Source organism: Hydra vulgaris, chromosome 13 (genome assembly GCF_038396675.1).
Source record: "Hydra vulgaris chromosome 13, alternate assembly HydraT2T_AEP".
Taxonomy (NCBI): domain Eukaryota; kingdom Metazoa; phylum Cnidaria; class Hydrozoa; order Anthoathecata; family Hydridae; genus Hydra; species Hydra vulgaris.
In genome coordinates this window covers 4,725,892-4,749,598 of record NC_088932.1, presented here as the reverse complement: position 1 = coordinate 4,749,598, position 23,707 = coordinate 4,725,892, and the positions used below count along the sequence as shown (strand labels likewise).

At 27.0% G+C, this 23,707-nt stretch overlaps 1 protein-coding gene across 1 annotated transcript; it reads right to left on the bottom strand.

Moving 5' to 3' along the window:
* Positions 1 to 204: 204 nt before the first annotated feature.
* On the bottom strand, positions 205 to 13,147 carry LOC101238545 (chromosome transmission fidelity protein 8 homolog). The gene is made up of 3 exons (XM_065816805.1): positions 13,007 to 13,147; positions 12,821 to 12,929; positions 205 to 587 (listed from the first exon to the last, which is right to left on the bottom strand). The coding sequence occupies exons 1-3, from the start codon at positions 13,027 to 13,029 to the stop codon at positions 342 to 344; spliced, it is 378 nt and encodes a 125-aa protein (XP_065672877.1). The 5' UTR covers positions 13,030 to 13,147; the 3' UTR covers positions 205 to 341.
* Between the last annotated feature and the right edge of the window lie 10,560 nt (positions 13,148 to 23,707).

The following is a 23,707-nucleotide window of genomic DNA, read 5'->3' as shown; positions in this document are numbered from 1 at the left end:
GAATGCAGCAATGCATAATGAAACCGCTAGAATAAATTATGTACAGTAAATCCGCAATCAAAACAATCGCATACAACAAAATAAAAACTAAAATAAAAACTTCAAACATATTTAATTTTATATAACTATTATAAGTTATTTAAGAATGTTAAGTAATTAAAATCTGATTCTGTAATAATAAAAACTTGGTTATAAGTTGTATCAACATATACCAACATGGTGTCTGATAATAGTTTAAACTCACGTTTACTTTCAATTTGATATAACCAATTAAGTATTGGTAAAAAAAATCAAATTTATACCAAGAAACTTTCAACCCCTAAAATACACCAGAATGAGATTCAACTTTTAGCAGAGAGAGATTTCATTATAATTGGACGTGGCCGATTCCTAAATATAATCTTTTCTTTGATCAACGCCTCAACTTTATAAATAGCTTGTGATTTTTCAGTCTTTTCATGATTTATTGCATCTGTTTTTACATTGCTAAGTTGAGGTTCATTTTTTTTTAAAACAGCAAAAGGTTTGTCAAGACTGACTACTTTCCCTGTTAAGACATGATGTCCAACAATCAAAAATGGATTTCCCTAAATATAAAAATACAAATTTATAAATCGTTATAAAATGTAAATAAAAACAGGTATATATTAAATAACGACATCTTGAATAAGAGTTAGAATAATTTAATTTGTAAATATCAATAAATACGAGTTCTGCCAATACTAATTTTTATTGCTTTAAAAAGTTATTAATATATATATATATATATATATATATATATATATATATATATATATATATATATATATATATATATATATATATATATATATATATATATATATATATTATGGTAAGACCTTTGTATCAAATTTTTTTTGCCAACCCAACATTTAACTAAAAGATTGAGGTCAGCAAATTATCAACACCTCATTTTTCCTAATTCCGAAGGTTGATATATATATATATATATATATATATATATATATATATATATATATATATATATATATATATATATATATATATATATATATATATATATATATATATATTAGACTGCTTCATTTTGATGTCATGAAAAGATTTAAAGTACTATGGAGTTTTAGCGGCTGCGCAGACCCCTATTTTATAAGTAGATTTTTTTTTTTGTTGAGTTTTAACCACTTTTATAGGTTGCTCAAGTGCCCCAATCGTCTAATTTTAGACTTTTTTACCCTTTTTAAAGCTTATTTTCAACACATTTGAGCGAGTTCTAAAGCTCAAAATAATTCTATTTTTTTTTCTTTCCAGAGTTTCTTTTAAGTTAGTAGAAAAAAATAAAAATGCATGGTAATTTAATTTGCTTAAAATATTTTGTCTAAACCTAACTAAAAAATTGCATAATTATGCGGATTTTTACGCTTCGCGTTTACTTTAATACTTTTGCATACTTGCTTAAACACATTATGCAAATTACTTTTTAGCAAATCGATATTTAATTTTCATTTAAAAACGCGGGAAATAATTATTGATGACTTTCATGATATACTTACTTCATATGCTTATTAGAGCTATTTACGACAGTTTTATTCATGTCAGGAAAAGGTAAGAAAAAAGTAAATTTTTTGGTTGGGTCATCCTTACCAAAAAAAATATTTTCTACAGGTTTTGCAATACTTATTCATTTAAAGGAGAAGAAAAAGAAAGAAAATAAAATAAAAAGAAAGTAGAATTATCCACAGTCCGTTGACACGTCATTATGGCATCTGATTTCAAAACACTTTGAAATCAGATGCCATAATGAAAATTCTTTATGCTGCACTCTTTCAAAGTTAATTGCACCTTGATTGAAGGGTGGATTTCAGATTTTGCAATTACAAACAATTAGGTAGGTACCAGACTGTATATGTTTTTCTTTTATTTGTATATTATTATTTATTAGAGGAAAACAATTAATATAACAAATGTCTGCTGTTAAATAAATTAATTAACAGAAATAGATGTGTTGTAAAATGTTCAGAATTTACAAACCACATTTTTGAGTAAAAAGATAGAAAAGTTGATCCAAACCTGGAAACTGTTAAAAAAAAGAAATCAAGACAAACTTTATCAGAAATTGAAAAAAGGAGGAAATTTTTAACTCAGATAAAAAGGATCTTTTGGATTACACCTGAGCTTGATACTCTGGTTGCAATCATTAAAGCTGATATGAAAAGAAGTTGTTGAGACAAGACTGAAGATATTGCTTTTTTATTAGACCAATTAGGAGATAGAAAAACAAGAATAGGTGGCTTAGACAAAAGGTACATTTCCTCTGTTAACAGGAGTTTCAAGTTGAAACCATGTCAGAGAGTGAATTCAGCTCAAATGGATACGATAAAAATGAAGATAATGATGATTTCCCATATCCAGATCCAGAGTTAAAAAAGAAAGTCAAAAAAGTTCTACTTCCAAAAGATATTCTCAAGAGAACTGCTGATACTACTTTTGGGGAAGGAATAAGTCATAGGCAACATACTGCCATGGTTAATAGTATAATTGCTAACTCAGGTGGAAATATAGATGAATTTAAATGTTCGACCTCTACAGCATTAAGAGCAGCAGATAAAGTCATTTATGATGAATCAAAGAGGATGAAGGACCATTTGAGAAATTTCAGAAATAGTAATAAGAACATTTTAGTTCAACTCCATTTTGATGGAAAAGTATGTCATGAATATACTGATGGGAAAAAATTGGGAAAAGATCGATTAGCAATATTAATAAATGGTAACACGGAAACACACCTGTTGGGAATTCCAGCAATTTCTTCCGGAACTGGCGAAAATCAAAAAAATGCGATCAGAGATATCTTGAATTGCTTTGAACTTACAAACAGTATACAAGCTGTTACATTTGATACAACCATAATCAACACTGGAAACAAAAATGGAGCTGTATCTTTACTGGTAAATGAAGTTTTTCAGCGACCAGTTTTATCTATTGCATGCCGACATCATGTAAACGAGCTACACATAACACATTTCCGGAAAAATTATCCAAGTAGTTACTTCTGGACCAGATAATATGCTGTTTAAAATATTAAAATCAGCATGGAATGATCTTGATGTAGAGAACCAGGTAGGGTTTTACAAAATTGGTTAACATTTTTGTAAAATGTTATTGCACCCTAGTATTTTTTCAATTTTGAGCTCTTTGATTTTTTTTTGACATTTTAAATAAAAAGATGTTGAGAAGATAGACTATTCCAGATGAAACATGATGGTCATCAAAAGCATGAAAGTATAACATTCTGCAGAAATATTATCACCCGTGGGTCTCTGAAAAAGGTAGCCCGATGACTAGATATTTTAATACATAGTTATGTATACAATACGTGCTATGAAGTAGTAATATATCCTAGATTTTTCTTGTTTAATTCTACTATCCTTTATAAGACAAAAATATACATACCTATGTTTATTGCATTATAACAAAATACTTCTGAATTAATTTAATTTTTAGGATGGGGTTACAAGGAAGGACTACATTGAGCTGACAGAGCTTACACTTATGGTGCTTTCTGAGGAAAAGTATAAGTTTCATACACCCGGAGCAATCCATCATGCCCGTTTTATGGCAAAAGGTAGAGAGTTGTAGGTTTATGATAGGTCCAAAAAAAAAAAAAAAAAAAAGTCTAAAGTAAAAAAAATTATAGCTTCATAGCAAAAAAAAAATGAATTTGTTATACATGATCAAATATTTAGCTTTTCAAAAAAATAAAAATGTATATTTTTATAGGTATCTACTACTATATATATATATATATATATATATATATATATATATATATATATATATATATATATATATATATATATATATATATATATATATATATATATATATATATATATATATATATATATATATAAGGATTCTATTATGAATAAAAAGTTTTGATTAAAAGTTTCTAAAAAATAATTTTTTTTAAGGAAAGCTAGTTACTTAACAATTTTTTGTTTATCCAGGATATGAGAGCTCTTTGGCAAAGGTTTAAGAAGTACAATCTGATTGGGGCAGAATCAGGCATTGAATCAATCAAACGGCACACATGGTTTCTGGACCCTTACCTTATTGTTCTAGCTTTAGCTGATGAAAACTGTGAAGAAAGAGGTGAAATTGCTCAAAAACTATACAGCTTTGAATTTTTTAGCTTAGATAAATATTCGTTAGCCCGAATAAAAGCTAACATAGAGGTCCTCAAATCTTTAGACTTCAGTGTACCGAAGTCGCCAAGCTTAGTTGAATCGGTCACAGTAAATTTGTGGCATTTATTCCTTATGATAGGGCAGAGTAAAAGTGACTGTCAATGGATGAAAACCCCGCCAGAATATTGGACTTGTAACGATTTCTACCTAAAATTTGCTGTTTTTAATCTTGCAGTTGTTAATGATTGCTCTGAAAGAACCGTTAAACTCATAAAGGACAACATTGATGCCAGAAAGGAAGAAAAAAGATAAGATTCACTTTTATTTTTGCACAATTACAAAAAGATGTATGTAGGAAAAAGCAAAACCTCCAAGAAAAACAAAAAAACAATATAAAAATATAACATAATATTTGTAAAAAATAACACTATTATTAAGAAATTTTTAAAATCAAATCGCTAGACATTTTATGCAACATATCTGGTGTTTTTTCCAAATAACTTAACATATCAAAAAAGCTATTACATTGCGTAAAAAATCGGAAAAAATTGCATAAATTTGCGATTTTATAGATAGATTTGCATGAAATATTTCAGATAAATAAAAATGCCATGCATTTTTATTTGTTTCCTCTAACTTAGAAAAAACTCTGGAAAGAAAAAAAATTTAATTATTTTGAGTGTTAGAACTTTCTCAAATATGCCAAAAATAGGCTTAAAAAAGTCTAAACTCAGGCAATTGGGGCACTTGAGCAACCCCTGAAAATGGTCAAAATTTAAAAAAAAAAAAATCTATTAATAAAATAGGGGTCTGCGCAGCAGGTAAGACTCCATGGTACTTTAAATTTTTTTATGACCCCAAAATGAAGAAGTATAATATATATATATATATATATATATACATATATATATATAGATATAGATATATATATATATATATATATATATATATATATATATATATATATATATATATATATATATATATATATATATATATACACACACACACACACACATATATATATACATATATGTTTATTTGTATAAAAAAATACAACTTTTGTGTATATAGGCAATCATTAACCCTATCTATAATTAAAAACAAGAAAATACTGTTCAAAATAGAAAATACAAAAAACAAAACAAACAAAAAAATTGCTGATAATCAACTGCGACTGATTGGGCAGGAGGAAATTTGTTTCTATGCCTGCACTTAAACATCTAATTTAGCATTTCCATTTTTTTATTTTTATTTTTTATACTTAGAAGCTGCAATTTAAAGTAATATACACAATACTATAATTATCTTAAAAAACAATTATAACAAAAATATTTATATCATATTTTAGGCTACTTGAATGCTTAAATGTATACAGTATATTATTTTATATTTGTCTTAATGTTGCAATAGTTTGAAAACTATATAATGATTTCCGGATCGCTACTCTAGCTACAAATAATTGATGCCTGCAATTTCTCATTGAAAATATATTAAATATGAGTTAAATATAATCATAAACATACACAAGTTTATGTGCATAATTTTTCGGAAATGTTATTTTACTATTTTTATTAAACAAATTTTGGTTTTTAAAGAATAGAATGACATACATATATTTTTGCATATTAAAGAATAGAATGACATACATATATTTTTGCATATTAAACAATAAAATGACATACATATATTTTTGCATATTAAACAATAGAATGGCATACATATATTTTTGCATATTAAACAATAGAATGACATACATATATTTTTTGCATATTAAACAATAGAATGATATACATATATTTTTGCATATTAAACAATAGAATGACATACATATATTTTTGCATATTAAACAATAGAATGACATACATATATTTTTGCATATTAAACAATAGAATGACATACATATATTTTTGCATAACTTGGACTATGGTTAAGAGAGTTATAGGAACTGTGTTGTTTAATTAATTTTGATTTAACAACAATGTTTAAATTTGCGTCTTTTCTAAAGCTCTTTTGATAACGCCACGGCATTCCTATACTTAAGAATATCGAGTAATTTATAGGTCAGCATATTAAATTTACATTTAGAATGTTATTTATTGGAATTTTATATATTATGTATTAAATAAAATTAAACTTGGATGGTAGGAAAACTTGTAGTGAAAATTTGACTTTAATAATGCGTTGATATACAAATACTTTTCATATTCATATTGCACTGTGTTGCACTCATATCACATTGTGTTGAAACAATTTTTTGAAACTTTTATTTGGAGACCACTCATATTTTTAAATATGACTAAACCAAAATTACAGTTTAATTGAAAATCATTTTTATTAAAAAACTGTATAATTTGAAACAAAAGAAAAAATTCATATTCCACTTAATTTATAAATCCAAAATAATTGTTGAACAATAATAATTCCCTTGAATAATAAATAAGTTTTAAAAAATATTTATAATAAATAAGTTTTTAAAAATAGTTATAATAAATAAGTTTTAAAAATATTTATAATAAATAAGTTTTTAAAAATATTTATAATAAATATATAAGTTATCAATTAACAACTTTGAAATTAATAAATGCTGCAAAACTAATAGTGCTGTAAAAAGTTTTTTACTTTTGGAAGAAAATCAACTTCAAAATCAACTCAAAAATGAAAAAATTTATATAAAATTTATAAAATACAAGATTATACAAAATTTATAAATATACAAAATTAATCAAAATAAGTATCATTGATTGAATTAATACAGCTTACATACTATATTAATTAAATCAACATTATGCATTATTTTCCATTGATTGAGATTTTTTTTTACTGCAAAGTATAATAATACTAATTTATTAAGTTTTATTTTTTGGTCTTTATCAAAAAAATACTTAAAAAAGAAACATCAAGCTAATGTAAGCTCCAATAATTGTCACATTTCTATCAATACTTTTCTAGATAAGTATAAGTACACTAACACATTTTAAAATTAGCTATTATGCTATCCATATTAGTTATGCTATCCATATTAGATATGCTATCCACATTAGCTATCCATTTAAAATATTGTTAAGAATAAAAACACTGAGCAATCAAAGAAGGCTTGGAAATTAAAAAAATTTAAATCATGCTTTTTAATGGAAAATAATTAATTATACATAAATGGAAACTATGCAATTAAATTCTTCAATATCCAAATTTATTAAATAAAAAGATTACGCTTTCAGTCTTCTTGTTTGTTTTATTAGACATTAAAACTCTTTCGATTGTTGTTTTTTTTTAATTTATACTTTTAACAATTATTATATGTATTTTATACTTTGATTTGAAGTGATTAACTATGGGGGAGGTAACTAAGGAAGAGGTAACTATGGAAGAGGTAACTAAGGACTGCAAGTATGAAAACACACACCATCCACCCTCTTACCCTATATCCTGTAAGTGGCAGATTAATTTTTGAACAGACATTTTTGAATACACATTTTAAAATACTAAGGAACATATTGCAGGTTTCACAATAGTTATAGACTTGATTCATGTTTTTTAGTCAAATCAAACTAATATATTTTTACTTTAATAACTAAAAAATAAAAAATTCAATTACGGAGAATAACTATACGGGGGCGATTGCATAGAAACGGGGGCAATTGCATAGAAAATAGTTCATTGATTATTTCTATTGAGGATAAAATTTTTTACATGGGTTATGAAGGCATTTTTATTTGTCATTTTGGTGAAAAATACTTTTTTTTTGTTTCAACAGGAAGAGAATTCCAACAGTGAATTTATTGATCAAGTGCCATACTTATGTATTGGTATCAAAAGCATAGAGAGACTATAATAAAATACAGGCTAAAGTTTATAGCTATGAATATCATTTGTGAATTTAAGTTATTGAAGCAGCTGGGCATGTTATTGTGGATAATGCCCAAAACAAGTACACAGTTAAATAAGTAGATGAGTTCATCAAGCTTAAAAACTTTAGGGGGATTATATAGTATGTCAGAAGTAAAACTGTTAGGTTGAAAGTGCTTTATTCTTGATGAATTTTATTGCAGATGTATAAGGGGTTCTTTTTATAAATGGATGAACTTTGTCCCCATATCTAACAACTATAGCTTAGACTGAAATTAAAAATAACATGCCAAATATTCGCAAGTAAATCTTCAAGCTTCGTAATTCACTAAATACCTTATTTTTGTAAGCATTTTATTTACTCAACTTTGTTTGATATGGATTTAATTTATTGGAGAAAAAAAAAAGTGCTCATCTTTATTCAGATACTTATTTAACAGAATAAATAAAATCTTACCACACTGAAAAACAGATCATACTGAAACTAAACAATTTTATCAATTACTAAAATAAAACTAATCGATACTATCTTATCTATTTTTTTAATTTTTTTATCAGAATTTATTTTTTTATCAGTATTTATCAGAAGGATATGAACAATGGTCAACAAAAAATATATGTATTCTAAAAGAAAAAAAAAGATAGCCTTTTCATGGATATTCACAATTAGTATAAATACAAATCTAAAGACAACACTTGGTTAATAATAGCAATCGTATAATAATAATATAGGATATTAATAGCAACTATATAATTAAAATATTAAAGCAAAATTAATGAGAATAAATTATAATAATAACAATTATACAAAAATAACAATATTAAACTGATAAATCAAAGCTAAATATTAAACAATCATAACAAATAATTACTATAGTAACAACAGTTAAATAATAATATAACAATAATTATATCACATATTATAATTATAATAATAATAACAATAGCAATAATAATAATCCATAATGAATCTAACATTCTACAAAAAGTCTCTCCGAACTACAAAAAACTGGAAATCAGGGCAATCAGAGAAAAGTCAGGGATTTTCACTTTTTTTGCCAAAAGTCAGGGAAAATTAAACTTTAGTTTAAACTTTTTATTTTAAACTTGTATAAATGAATTTACACCAACTCTGGAAAACATACACAAATTTCAATGAAATCTATTTATTCTATTTCTTTTAACTATTATTTTTATTTAGTTTCTTTCTTATTTTCTTATTTTATTTTCTTATTTTAGTTTCTTTCTTATTTTCTTTTTTTATTTTCTTATTTTAGTTTCTTTCTTATTTTCTTTTTTTATTTTCTTATTTTAGTTTCTTTCTTATTTTCTTTTTTTATTTTCTTATTTTAGTTTCTTTCTTATTTTTATTTAGTTTTAAATTAGTTTCTCAGGCAGCAGCCTTGTTCCTCAAGGTTCATGTTTTGGAGTTAAAGAGTTGAAAGGGGATTGTAACCACAATAAAAATAAATAAAATAAAAAGTAATACAAAAAAACTTGTAGCCTCCTTGACTAAAATAGCCCCCTTGGCCTTTTAGGCCAAGGGGGTCATTTTAGTCAAGGAGGGGAGGTGAATAATAGAAGGAAAGAAAAATTTAATTTATTTTAATTTTTTTTTTTTGTTATTGTGGTTACAATCCTCTTAAATTCTGATAAAAATAGTAAATATGATTGCTTTTATATTATTATCTAAAGTTTGAAACTTTTTCAATTTATTTAACTATGTGCTTCTATATGAATTATATATATTATATTTATATAATATATTTTATAACTGTATGTTTATATAGTGTAGATTGTTTCCAGGTAAATAATTAAAAAATAGTAACAACAATGTCTAAACTAACTTATTTTGACAATGACTGGATCAATCATGAATTCCATCCATCATGGGGTTGGCTAAAGAAAACCGATGAAAAAACAAAGACTATGTGTAGTGTATGTGAAAAAACATTTTCTCTAAGTAATATGGGTATAATGGCAGTTAGAAGCCATGAAAAAAGTGGCAAGTATTTAAAAAACATATCTTTAAAAAGTCAACCAAAAGTACTAGATTGTTTGAATAGCAATGCCACAGAAAAATACAGCATCACAAGCATCTGCTTCATCAACTTCATTAGTTACTGTGAAAAAAAACTTCATTAATATGTTTTCTGACAGTTATATTGCTAAAAAAATGACTATTGGGAAAACTAAAGTGGCCTACAACATTACACACTGACTTGCCCCATATTTTCATAATCTAGTTTTAAAAGCTGTCTTTACCTCTACAACGATTGTTTTATGTTTTGATGAATCTTTAAATAAAGTTGTTCAAAAAGGCCAAATGAATATTTGCATTCGATATTGGGATGTTATTCGGAACCAAGTGACTACAAGATACTTTTTGTCTGTGTTTTTTGGCTATGCAACTGCCTATAATTTGTACAAAGGTTTTTACAAATGTCCTAAATGAAAATCTCCCAGCTAAAATTTTACTAATATCTATGGATGGGCCAAATGTGAATTGGAAGTTTTTTTGATATACTCAATGGTGAATTTGGTAAAAAATTTGAAACATCTATTCTTGAAAATGGGATCATGTGGCCTACATGTCGTACATGGTGCATTTCAAGCAGGTCATAAAAAGGTGAAAGGGAATGTTAATGGAGTACTCAGGAGTTTTTACAAAATTTTTTATGATAGTCCTGCACGTAGGACAGATTATCAATCAATTTGTGGAAGTGATAAGTTTCCTAATAAATTTTGTTCAACAAGATAAGTTGAAAATGTATCTGTATGTCAGAGACCTTTAGATATTTACGATAATGTGAAGTTGTATGTTAAACAGTCTAAACTTCCAAACAATTATACTGTAAATATTGGTATTGATGCTGTCAATGATCTTTTGATGCCTGCTAAAATTTATTTTTTCAGTATTTGGCTTCAATTGCAGAGCCTTTCTTAAGACTTTTTCAGTCAGATTCTCTGTTAGCACCTTTCCTTTATCAAGAACTAGAAAAATTAATGAGATCTGTCATGCAGAACTTTATTAAAAAAGATGTATTGGATAGGGCAAAATCTATTATTAAGCTAATGAAAATAGATCTAACCATGCATAAGTGTCACCAAAAAGAAGTAAAATTTGGTATTGCAACTTATTCACTTCTTTGTAAAATTAAAGTAAGTGAAAATCAAAATTTACAATTTTGAAGTGATTGTATCCAGTTTTATATCGGAGTGGTTGATAAACTGAGGGAGAGAAGTCCTTTAAAATATAAACTTACAAGAGCTATATCCGCTTTAAATCCCATTACTATTTGTTCTAATTCTGACTTAGGAAAAAGCAGAATGACTGATTTACTCACAATCCTTCACAAATCTAAATGTATTAATGCTACATTAGCTGATAAGGTCAATATTCAGTATCAAGATTTATGTGATCTTGATAAAGGCATCCACAGATTACAGTTTACAAATTATAATGTTTATAAAGATGGGTTGGATGTTTTTTTAACTCCTTTTTAAGCCAGAATTTTAGTTTCTCATTTGAAGTATCCAAAATTGTATTCACTTTTCACATGGAAATGCACAATTTGAAAATAGGTTTTCTATCAATTCAGATGTTCTTGTAGAAAATTTACATAAGAGCTCTGTATTTGCCCAAAAACAGGTATATAACGGAATTCACCATGTTGGTGGAGTTTGCAATGTTGAAATAACCAAATCAATGATCAATTGTGAGTAAAGTGTAAATATGTCTCATTCACATTACAAAGATTCATTGAAACGAAAGAGAGAAAAGCAGTTGCAAGAAGAAAAAGAAAGTATTGATAAAATATTAGCTGTACAGAAAATCAAGGAACTAAATGGTAAAAAAACAAAGCTAAATCAACATCATCAGGAAGATATACATGAGATTGAAGTTGAATTAAAAATGCTTTCACACAAAATGGAATGAACAGATTTACACTTTTTGATTGCATAGATTTAAATTATTTTTATTTCCTTAAATTTAAAAATAATTTTTATTCTGAAGTAAATCAATTTTTGAAAAACAAAAAAATATTTTTTTTATATTTAAAATCTTGTTTTAATTCTAAACTGTGTCTTAATTCTTTTGAAAGTTTAAGATAATTCTTTTAAAGATTTCTATAAAATTTTCTGAACCCTAATTGGTAATATGCAAATCTATTATATATATTGGTAGCAGGCCCGGTATAGTACCTTTAGTTTTAATACAGTAGAAAAAGGTATATAACACAATCAACAACTCAAATTTTTCAAAAAGTAGAGTTGAAGACTATATAGACTAGTGATGTTTTATTATTAGATTAGTAGTTATTTTTTTTATAAGTTTATTACAAATTTTAAGGCTGAAGCATATAATACGATCGCATAACATATAAATGATTTCTCTACAGAAAAACTCTGACTTGAAGCTTATTAGTTATTTCCTTTATTTTAATAATCTATGATATTGAACTGGAAAAAAAAAAAGCACTTGTTAAAAAAGTAAGTTCAAGTAACTTAGGTAAAAATATAATAAGTCAGGGAGAAGTCAGGGAAAAGTCAAGGTATTTGAATGGACAAAGTGGCTGGCCACCCTGATTTAACAACTTGTGTTCATGAAAACAGCTGTAGAACTTGGGGTTTATTAAAACTTGTAATTGTAAATGAATAGCGAGATAGCACCAGAAAATAAATGTTTGGTGTTCTCTACCATCAAACAGGATTATACGTTTTTTATTGTAAATTCAAATAAAAATATTAAATATTATTTAATGATCAAAATAAGAATCTTTTTTTTTCTCACCCACCTTTTCATCAAAATGTAAATCACCAATATGTAAACCGGCGATATCTTGCTCAAAGCTTTCTAATGCACCCTGCAATTCAATGAGATGCCATTCTAATGGCACTTCTGTTCTAAAATTTATTTTATATAGTATAGTAGTTTTATGTATAAGTGAATACTTGCAAAAAATAGATTATCAAAAAATTACAATTTAATGAAAACTTGGACCATGATTTATATTTAAACAATAAAGACCAGTAAGTAACTCGTCGGCAAGATAAATTTCATGTATTTGGCACCCGACATGGCTATCTTTAAGAAATTAGCCTATGTTGCGGCAAATTGTTTTGGTTGAACTGCCCTCGTCGTTTAAATTTAAGTTTAAGGTTGGTTTCCATATAGTCGCACAACAACATCTCCAATATTTGTCGAACGACCAGCTGTTTCCATTAATTTTAGAAGCGTTTTCAAAACAAATGTTTTTTTTTCTCACTTCCGTGAAGCCAAGCAAATAATGTCCCCTGTTTTATATAGCTGAAGATTTTTTTAAATTAACTTCACTTCGAATTGTTGTAAAAAAAAAATCATTTAAAAGTATGTGACGAATATACACAAATAAAAGTATACACTAGGGTTATGACTTTTTTTCAACCCCATGTTCCTGTACTGTAGTTTGATGAACTTTGACCTAAAAAGCACGAAGTGAACTACTATTTGCATATCTTTTGAAAAAAGTTCACCCCACCATTAAAAAATCGATTTTTAACTTAGCAAACCGGTTTTTATTTCCGTCATCATTGAAATTTATTTAAATTCAGTTTAATGTTTTAATAAGCATTTTTTTAGATTTTGTGCTTTTTAGGTAAAAGTTCATAAACTACAGTACAGGAGTATGGGGTTGAAAAAAGGTCATAACCCTAGTATACACAGGTTCTAATGATAACAAAAAACTTTAGCACCAACTGGGAAAATAACAAAGATTTAAAAAAACAAACGCTCAAGAATCAAGTTTTGAAAAAAATTAAATAATTTTTGAAAAGAATTTTAGCATTTACAAAAATTTATTTCAAAACACCACATTAAAAATATCTACATAAAACTTTAGTTTAACTAATTTTTGTTAAGAAATAGTTTCCAGATTCCCAACAACACTTATTTCCGGCCGAAAAAATAATAGATGTTGGTTGATCATCAGCTTTAGTACTATTGGATAATTTTTCTTTAACCTTTGTCTAATGATAAGTTTCTAATAATTAATTCTAGTAATAAATAGAGTAATATTTAAAAAAAATAATTAATTATATGAACCAATTTATTTTTAGAACAATGGTAAATAATAAAAATCATTATCTCTTGAAGTGTCAGCTTGCACTTGCAATACATTACTAGCTCTCAGAACATTGCAGAAATAAAAAAAAAAAAAAAAAGCACAAATTTTGAATTCGCTCATTGTTTAAAAACCGTTGTGAAAAAGGAGCATTTAACACACTTATTCCTGAGCTACGACTTCATGACAGAATTTTTTTTATCATTTTACAGAATGTCGCCTGAAAGGTATAAATACTTGTTATCAAAAAGTGTTGTTGAAGCCGTCAAACTATATCACCCTCAGAACGATTGACTGTGACACTGAGATACTTGGCTACTGGAGATTTAAAACAAACACAAGCTTTTTACTTTAGACTGAGCAGAACAACAGTAGGCAGCGTTATAAATGAAATAACAAAGGCCATTTGGGGTGTTACAACCATGTTATCTAAAGGCACCAAGTACACCAAATGAGTGGGAAAAATTCGCAAACGAACTTGAAAATAAATGGAACTTTTCTAATTGTATAGTGGCTATAGATGGTAAACATGTATGTATTGAAGCTCCTAGTTTGAGTGGATCAGGGTGTGGATTCACAACTTTTGCGTAACTCTTGCGTAGCTGAGCATAAGTTATGAAAAACTTACGCAAAATATTTTTGGCGTAACTATTTGGTATTCACAACTTTTTCGTAGCATTTGCGTAAAGTTAAGGTTGCGCATGAGTTACGCAAAACTTACGCAAAAACTTACCTAAAATTTAAAGCAAATATTTTATAACTATTTGTATAAAGGAATTAGTTAGTATTACTAATTTTTTTTTTTAAGATAAATAGGGCAATGTGACCTAACAGTTTATATTTCTTTTTTAAAGACAGGGCTTAAATTTACTTACAATTATTATTTTTGTTGTTGCTGTTGCTATATTTAAAAATGTAGCAAAATCATATTGGGGCTATTCAAATAATACGTGACATTTTTATATGGGGTAGAGGTGTTTGAAAGTGTCACCCAAATATCACATGGGAGAGGTGGTGTTTAGCCACAGTGTGACATGACAAAAATTTTAAAATTAAAATTCTAATCACAGCGGAATAGTAAACCTTTAGCATAAAAGTACAAACTCAAAGATATTTTTGTTTAAAAATAATGTCACGTCACAAATAGGGCGGTGAGAGATATTTAAAATGTTACATATACAAAGAAGGGAGTCTAAAAACAGCAAAAAAGTGTTTCGTTCAACTTGAATAGCCCCATATAGCATATACGTTCAATTACTTTTAAAAGTAATAGTATATATAGCATAAACATTCTTTCAATCTATTTTGAGCATCTATTAGCAAAATAATCAAAATATTTAATAATTAGATAAAAATGGAACAAATAGGAGTCGGATGGTTTTTTAAATGAGATATCGGTTATCAAAAAAAGTGCTACACATCTATTATTTTAAATATAAACATTACAAGCACTTATTAAGAAATTATTCGGGCATATTTACCCAAATCCAAATGGGAAATATAAATTGTATTATGCTGGGCTTATATAAGATAGTTATTCGGCTTCCTGTATGATGCCATCAGTGAATGCCCATTAGTTTTATTTAACCCTAACCCAAACCTGCAGCGAACCTTATTTGTAAACATTACTGGCTAAATAAACTAGCTAAAATATACAGAAAACTAGCATTTGAAAAAACCTTTTTTTCTTTTTTTAATTTAAAAAGAAATAGAAAAACAACATGAAATTAATATTTTGAGGCATTTTTTTGGCGCCCATAACGGTCCTATAGTACTAAAAAAAGTATGGGTTCACCCCTGATCAGATCATGCAACTTGTCTTGCATTGTTTCAGGAAGTTAAAACAAAATACTTTAGTTTAGCATAAAGTTTCACGTTCATAAAATAATGGAAGTGCTAAACTAAAGTGTTTTTTTTTTTAAGTTCTTGTTTTCATTCTTACTTCTCATACTCTAAGGTATAAGAAAACATCATGATAATTGTTAAATTTTCTTTTAGTGGTCTTGTTTTATCGTATAATTGACTTGAATCAAAAACACCTTTATTTGCAATAGGGAATGATAGTTTCATTTCAAATAAAGAAATTGCTTCAATAAATTCAAGAAATACATTTAATTGCATTCTAGTATATTTGAAACTATTTATAAAAAAAATTTCTATTGTCAGAAATATAAGGAACATTTTGAAAACATAAGCAAAAGTTCAACAACTTTTCCATAACATATTATGAAAAATACATTGTATTTTTCATAATATGTTATGGAAAATGTTTCAATTGTATTATTTAATAAAAGTTGAGTTTGAATTAAAACCCGCTTGTTTTTTGTAATTTTTTTTCAGTGATATTTCAGATTGAGAATTTGTGGTACCATATTTGCACAAATAAAAACATGATTTTTATATTTGATGGATAGCGTAAAGTTAGTTCTGTGAATCAGCTACATGCAGTATAAAAAAGTTTGACTCTTTGACTGAGCAAGTATTGATTAAATCACAACAAAAAGTATTGTAGTAGGTTTTCAAGACACCAAATACAGTACAATCTAATAGCTAACTAGTGTGAACAATATGCTGTCATCTCAAGAGTTGTAATGCTATTTTCAACAGCAACAGATAATAGTTCTACTGAATTGTGAAAAGCACTATCACTCTATTTGAACTAACTGGTGGATCAAGGAATTTTTTATGGAACTTCTGCTCTTTGCAATAACAAACTACAACAATGAGATTTCATTTAGATATACAAAAAAGAAAAGATCTACCACAACAATTTAAACTATTACAGAATATGTTTATTATTTGCAAATAACAATATTATTTACCAAGAAATTAGGCTTTAAAAAACAATGCTCTTTTTTTTAATAATTTAAATTATCCATAGATATTAATATAATCTCCTGATAATTGAAATAATTAAAAACAGAGCATTACTATTCAAAATAATCTTAATATTGTTATACCTTTAATACTTTTGAATAATTGAAATTATCGAAAAACATAGCATCATTATTTAAAGTAAGTTTAATATTTAGGTTATAATACTTTTTTTATTTCAATAGCCTGATAACTCAGAGATAATTTTTGCATTATTGTATTTTGAAATAGTCTTGTTCTCATTTATAAATAAAAAAAAATTAGATATTTGAAAAACTAATGAATTGATTACATATTTTGGTGAATATTGTATCTATATTAGCACAAATATTTTTTCTCTCACACAGAGAGAGAGAATATTTTTTTTTTTAATTTATAAAGTGAGAGAGAGACTCTCTTTTTATGCTAGTTATGCAAGTTAAAGTATATACTTCAATAATATTATTGTATATACTTTTGTATAATATAGTATAGATAGTATAGTATAGATACAACCATAAGTTAATATAGTATGGATACATCATATAGTTTTGATGTATGACAATAACTAGTTATTAAGTTAACTTATTTAATAAGTTATTGGTATACTACAAAGCTATATAATATATATCCGTACTATGGTCGCTCTTCTTGTTTTAGCTAGGCTATGAGAGAGTGAACCATCCGTTATATAGATTGTGTGTATATTTTTTTAACCTTAGATTTAAGGTGAAAACAAGTTCTATAAAACAAGTTTATGTAGTACATCTAAATTTTTGGTAAATATACTGCTATTGTTGTTGCTGTTAAAAAAAAACTATAGTTGTATTATTTAAATAAATAACTTAATGTAAAGCAGTATAAAGTTAAGAAAAAATTATATTTTATTGGCAATAACAAACAAAATCTGAAATCTTTTATAATAATAAAAACGCCATTTTTAAATATTTTTAGATGATTCAAAGTTACGCCAAACTTAAGTCAGAAAATAGCAGACGTAACTTTTCTTGCGTAAAGTTTGCTGAGCACTTTTTAGGAAAATGTTGTGAATACCGTTTTTTAGACTTTTTGCGTAAGTTATAACTTAAGTAAAAACCTAGGAATTTTGTAAGTTTTTGTTTACGCAAGGTTTGTGAATACCACTTAGCGTAACTTTGAACCTAAGCAAAACTTACGCAAACTTTACGCAAGTTTTGGACTTACGAAAGTGTTGTGAATCCGCACCCAGCATATTACAACTACAAAAACTATAACAGTATGGATTTGGTAGCCATATGTGATGCAAAATATTGCTTTACTTTGGTAGATATAGGTAGCTATGGCAGAGATAACAATGCTTCTATATTCAATTAAAGTAAAATGGGTAAAACTTTCAAAAACAACTTATTCAAACTTCGTAAAAACCAACAACTATCAAATGGCACATAAGTACCACCAGTACTAGTTGGTGATGATATTTTTGCATTGAAATCATGGTTAATGAAGCTTTTTTCTGGTAAAAATTTGACAATCAAAGAACGTATTTTTAATTATCGATTATCTAGGACTAGACAAACAATTGAAAACACATTTGGAATTATGGTAGCTAAATGGAGAGTATTTAGACCTCCAATAAAAGCACTCCCAGAAAGTATTCAAAACTTTATAAAAGCGGCAATTTGTTTACATAATTATTTAAGGATTAATCACACCCTTAACTATGTACCATCTGGATTTGTTGATTTGGACACAAACTCTAGTGAAGTTATTCCTGGAGACTGGAGGAAAATAGCACATGAAGGTAATGCTTTACATATTTTACCTCGGTGTATAAGCATTCGATACACAACAGATGCTAACACTGTAAAATTAACGCTAACAGAGTATTTTAATCATCCAAGTGTATCCTTTTCATGGCAACATAACTATGTAACTAGCTGTGGGCACAATCTATCATGAAATAGAACTTTTTTGAAACAATTATAAAAAAACAATCTTTTGTTTGTATTATTAATATATTGAAATGTTTTAAAATACGTATAACAAAATGTTAAACAAAGGTGAATAAAAACAAACAAAATGTATATCAGTCGACAATATCTGGAAATTCCAGAGCAGCTAAATATTGCTGTATGTTTATTTTAGTCACTGCTTGGGTTTTAGGAGGTAGCCTTTTGATTGTAGCACAAATAGGTTTACAAAAATGTGTAATATCGTCGCTTTCTTCATGTGCACTAACTCCTAATGTTGCATTAACATTGTTCATAGTACTAAGTATTGCATCTTGTATTTTTGTATTTTCATCAGATGGAGATCTTTTAAATTGCTTTTTTCTTATATTTATAGGAGATTTTATTTCATTTAACAATTTTTGTTGATTACTGAATGCATTAATATATTTTTCTACTTTGATTCACATCTTTGGGTCAGTTAAACCAAACAAAACACCAATGGTTGTTCAAGCATTTTTTTAAAATAATATTGTTCTTAAATTCAGTATCAAATTTGTCGTACAGCACAGAATACTTCTGCACTTCCTGCATAAAGCTTTCTTTGCTAAATTCTTTGATATATCTTTCTTGCTCAAGTTCCATTTTATGTTGATTTGTGAAATTTTATTTTTTTTTAATATTTCGTTTTTGCAATAATCAATAATCATATTTTGCAATAATCATATTTTAGGGCGCGCGATAACTGTCGTAGAGATTTTTTTTATCTCTGCGATATCTACGGGACGACCATAAAATAGTCTTTCAAGACAAAACTTGTCGCACGACTTATATTTTCATATGGTCGCGTCGCTGTCGCACAATCATTTTAGATTTATGGAAACCAACCTTTATGTTTTCAATTATTATAAGCTTATTTTCTAGTATTTGTTGAAATGTTGTACGACATTTGTGCAGTTTTTCACGACAATTGTTTTACAACAAATTTGACTGCACGCAGATGTTAAGATTTGCAACCTACGGAAATAAATGTTTCCGTTATAAAATAAAGTTATTCAACTGTACGACATCCTACAACTAATAAAAACTAAACATTAGAGTCGAACTGATTAAAGAAGTTTAAGCTTTGCCTTTTTTTACCAGATCTATTAAAGTGAATTTTGTTGAGAAATAAATAGACAGTAAAGGAGATTAACTGATGTACCTAGAGCTGGTACAGAATTTAATATTACAGTGTATTTTTTTTATTTACAACTAGTGCGTGTTTGAAGTAAGAGGTCAGGTAACACAGGTATATATATAAAATATATTTAACATAATTTTATTCCATGAAATGACTGTTACTACGCCAAACAACTTTAAAAAATATATATCAACTGGCGAAGAATTTATCAACAAGTTTTAAACTACTAATTAAGTAGGCGTAAGTTTGTGCAATTTTTGGTGGAATAAGTATTGGTCGTCATATTAAAGTCTAACTTTGCAAGTGGTTTCACATTTTCGATATTACTCAAAATGTGACACTCTAACAATATTCTGAGATCAAAGATCTCGGTTTGGTCCTAGTTGGGGGGAGCGTTTTGTTAATTTTGCTTGAATCAGTAATTAAATACATATGATATCTATCAATACAAGTATTTGCCTTCATTGATTCGTATTTTATGTGATATGGTAGCAAAAGAGTAGCAAATCTAAAGATTAATAGTAAAAATTGATCATGACTGATATTGCTGTTGTTGGTGAGGAAATCATATTTAAAACAATTTTAATACGTATTTACTACGAATCCACAAAAGCAAACATTTGTATTAATGGAAATCATACACATTTACTTCATCGTTTAAATGAAAAAAACAATGTGCTCCACTCACAAAAGACCAGACGGAGATGTTTATTTTCAGAGTGTTGGTCTCTAATGATTAGTGTTCGTTTGTAGTAGAATAGTTGTTGGAACCTCAAAACAACCTTTACTTTTGCGTTGTGCAAATAAACTAAATTTTGAACCTTGAAAATTTAACTATTAGTCATATCTTATCTTCTGCTCAACAATCAGTTAAAATCATTAGAGTTACCCAAAATATAAAAACCCTCAGGTGATCCTTAACAACAATCATTTAGCCAAATCTCTGACCCTGATTAAAAAATTTAGTCTTTCAGAAATACAATCAAAATCAAAAATCAGAACCAAAAAATATTGAGCGACTTGAGATCTAAACTTAGAAGAAGAAGCTTCATAAATTTTGGTAAGTTGTTTAAAGAAAAAAACTTGCAAACTTCGGAAACTAACATCACTTTTTATTGTACTAAATACTAAATGGGTTTTAAAAAAATGCTAATCTAGTGATTGACATCTTTTTATAGACAGCAGCAAAATAATGGTAACAACTGCTTATCCATACCTATTTACATTCGAAGATATTCAAAGAAGAAAATACAAATGTTTCTGAGATCATGAAAAAAACTAATGACCAAAACTGGGTAATTTGTTGATTTGAAAATGCTTAAATTTCTTCTACGTCAACAAGGAGGTACACAAGCTCCCTTGTTTCATTTTTATCCGAGACAACTGCAAAAATATTAGTCAATTTAGGAAGAGCTGCAAGTTGGTACGAAAAATGTCATAAACGTACCTTAAATTAACCGAGACCAAATCATACTTTCACCACTTCATATAAAATTAGACATAATGAAACAAAATGTGCAGGCATTTTAAAAAATGGCCTAAATTGTTTTATTTCTCTTTCACATAATTTTTTTGTAATAAAAACAGAAAAACTAAAAGCCGATATTTTTGAATAGTCACATATTAATCACTTCGTTAAAGATCCTAGTTTTGTAAAAACCGAAATCGAATCCTAAGCTTGGAAATATATGTTTTGGTTAAGAGTATTTTCTTAGGTAATAAGAAATCCGACAATCGTGTTGAGCTTGTTAAGTGCATATTATTAAACTTGCTCGAGCTGATGCAACCCCAGCCGGCATTTGGTCCTAAAAAGATGTCTTTTGAACGTTCTAAAGACGTTCAGATTATTTTAAATGTATAAATTTTGTATTAAGTTTTTGATGTTTATATATTGAGAAGGTTTCAAATAAACCAACAAATAGACTTGTTTCTCCAGAATTATTTGTTCGGATTGATCTAAGTAGAGCAAGAAATTCACATCCCTGTACGAAGTTAAAAAGATAAATGAATTTGACGGCTATTGTAAGATCAATATCTCCAACAGTGCAATGAAAACTTTTACTTAGTTCTATCGAAGGTTTGAACACAAATGGATCAGGGAACATTTTAGCTTTGAAAAAATTTGATTCAAAGCAACTTAATGTTTTGTTGAAAATACTGAGGTTAAAAAACCTTTTTATTCTTTGCATAAATTGAATGGATCTTAAGTAAAACTAGATACCAGGTTATTTTTTATGCTTAAAAATTTATTTATAATCATTTTAAATGAGTTTGGTGTGATTTTTTTATTCACTTAATTTTGAAACACAGTAATCGCAATATAATTGAAGTTGCTTGATTGAATAGAAATGAAGGAGGACGAAATTGATTCTAATTTCAATAATAAACTGAATAATAACAACAAGCTAATTGTAAAAATATTTAATGATGATAAAGTCTCTTTTTTGTTAGGAGTAAATGAAAACAAAGAGTTTATTTATTACTTTCAACTTTTTTAGATAACTAGCCATAAAGTCCTATAGGACCTATATGATTTTAAAATTTTAAAACAATAAAAAAAAAAGGACATAACTATAAACACTTTTTAACTTAAGTGTTTTAATTTTAACTTAAGTGTTTTAATAACTTAAGTGTTTTAATAAAAAAAGAAGTTCAAATCTGAAACTTCTTTTGTTCCAATTTCTTATAGGATGATATAGGAGTTTTTGACTAGGGTAAGATACAATCTGTACCATTTATTATGGTTTTTTAAAGTTGGAAAATACTTCTTTAATGTGTTGCAATGGCATTAAAGAAATGTAATTTAGGTATTCCTCAAAATTACACTATCAATTACCTTAAAACCATATTTAAAAAATAATAAAATCTCTAATAAAATTGAGGAAATATGGCGGATATTGGTTCAAGATTTCAAAGATACATGTATCCACAAAATTGAAATTCCATTGCCAAATATATTAGGATTTTGATAAAGTAGTCTATGGCTGTTTTGAAAAAAATTAATTTCTACTTATGTCAAAGATATGCAGTCGTTCTCTATAAGCTATAAACAACTAAGGTTTCCAATTTCTTTAAAAGTAAACATTTTTGAGCAAGATATTTATTGATATGAAAGATAAAGTCTTTGTCATCATAAATAATTTTTGAATTCGATAAAATATCTAATAACAATAATTAAAGAAAGCAATTAAATAAAACATACAGCAATTAAACGCAACAATTGAATTGTAAAACTTCCATAAACTGTAACATTTATTTATTAAATAGACTTAAATTTACTTTTTACATTTTATATTCTGTAGGCTTAGGTTACTAAACTGAACAAGCTCTCCAACTCTCTCCAATTCATAAGGACTTTTACTTCTGGAGAATGAGAAAAAAGCACAGTCCAAACTGTATTGAAGTGCTAAAAAGACGCCGTTGTTGCTTACCATTACAAACACTTTTAAAGTTGCTTTCAACTTGCAGGAAGCTTGATAAAATATAATATTAATCTTTTATTAACTACTGTTTGTTGTAATTTTTTGATTTATGATATGTGAGATATGTGAGAAAAATGAGATATGTGAGATACGGTGTCAAAAATATAATAATCTAAAATATAATAATGCTATAGTA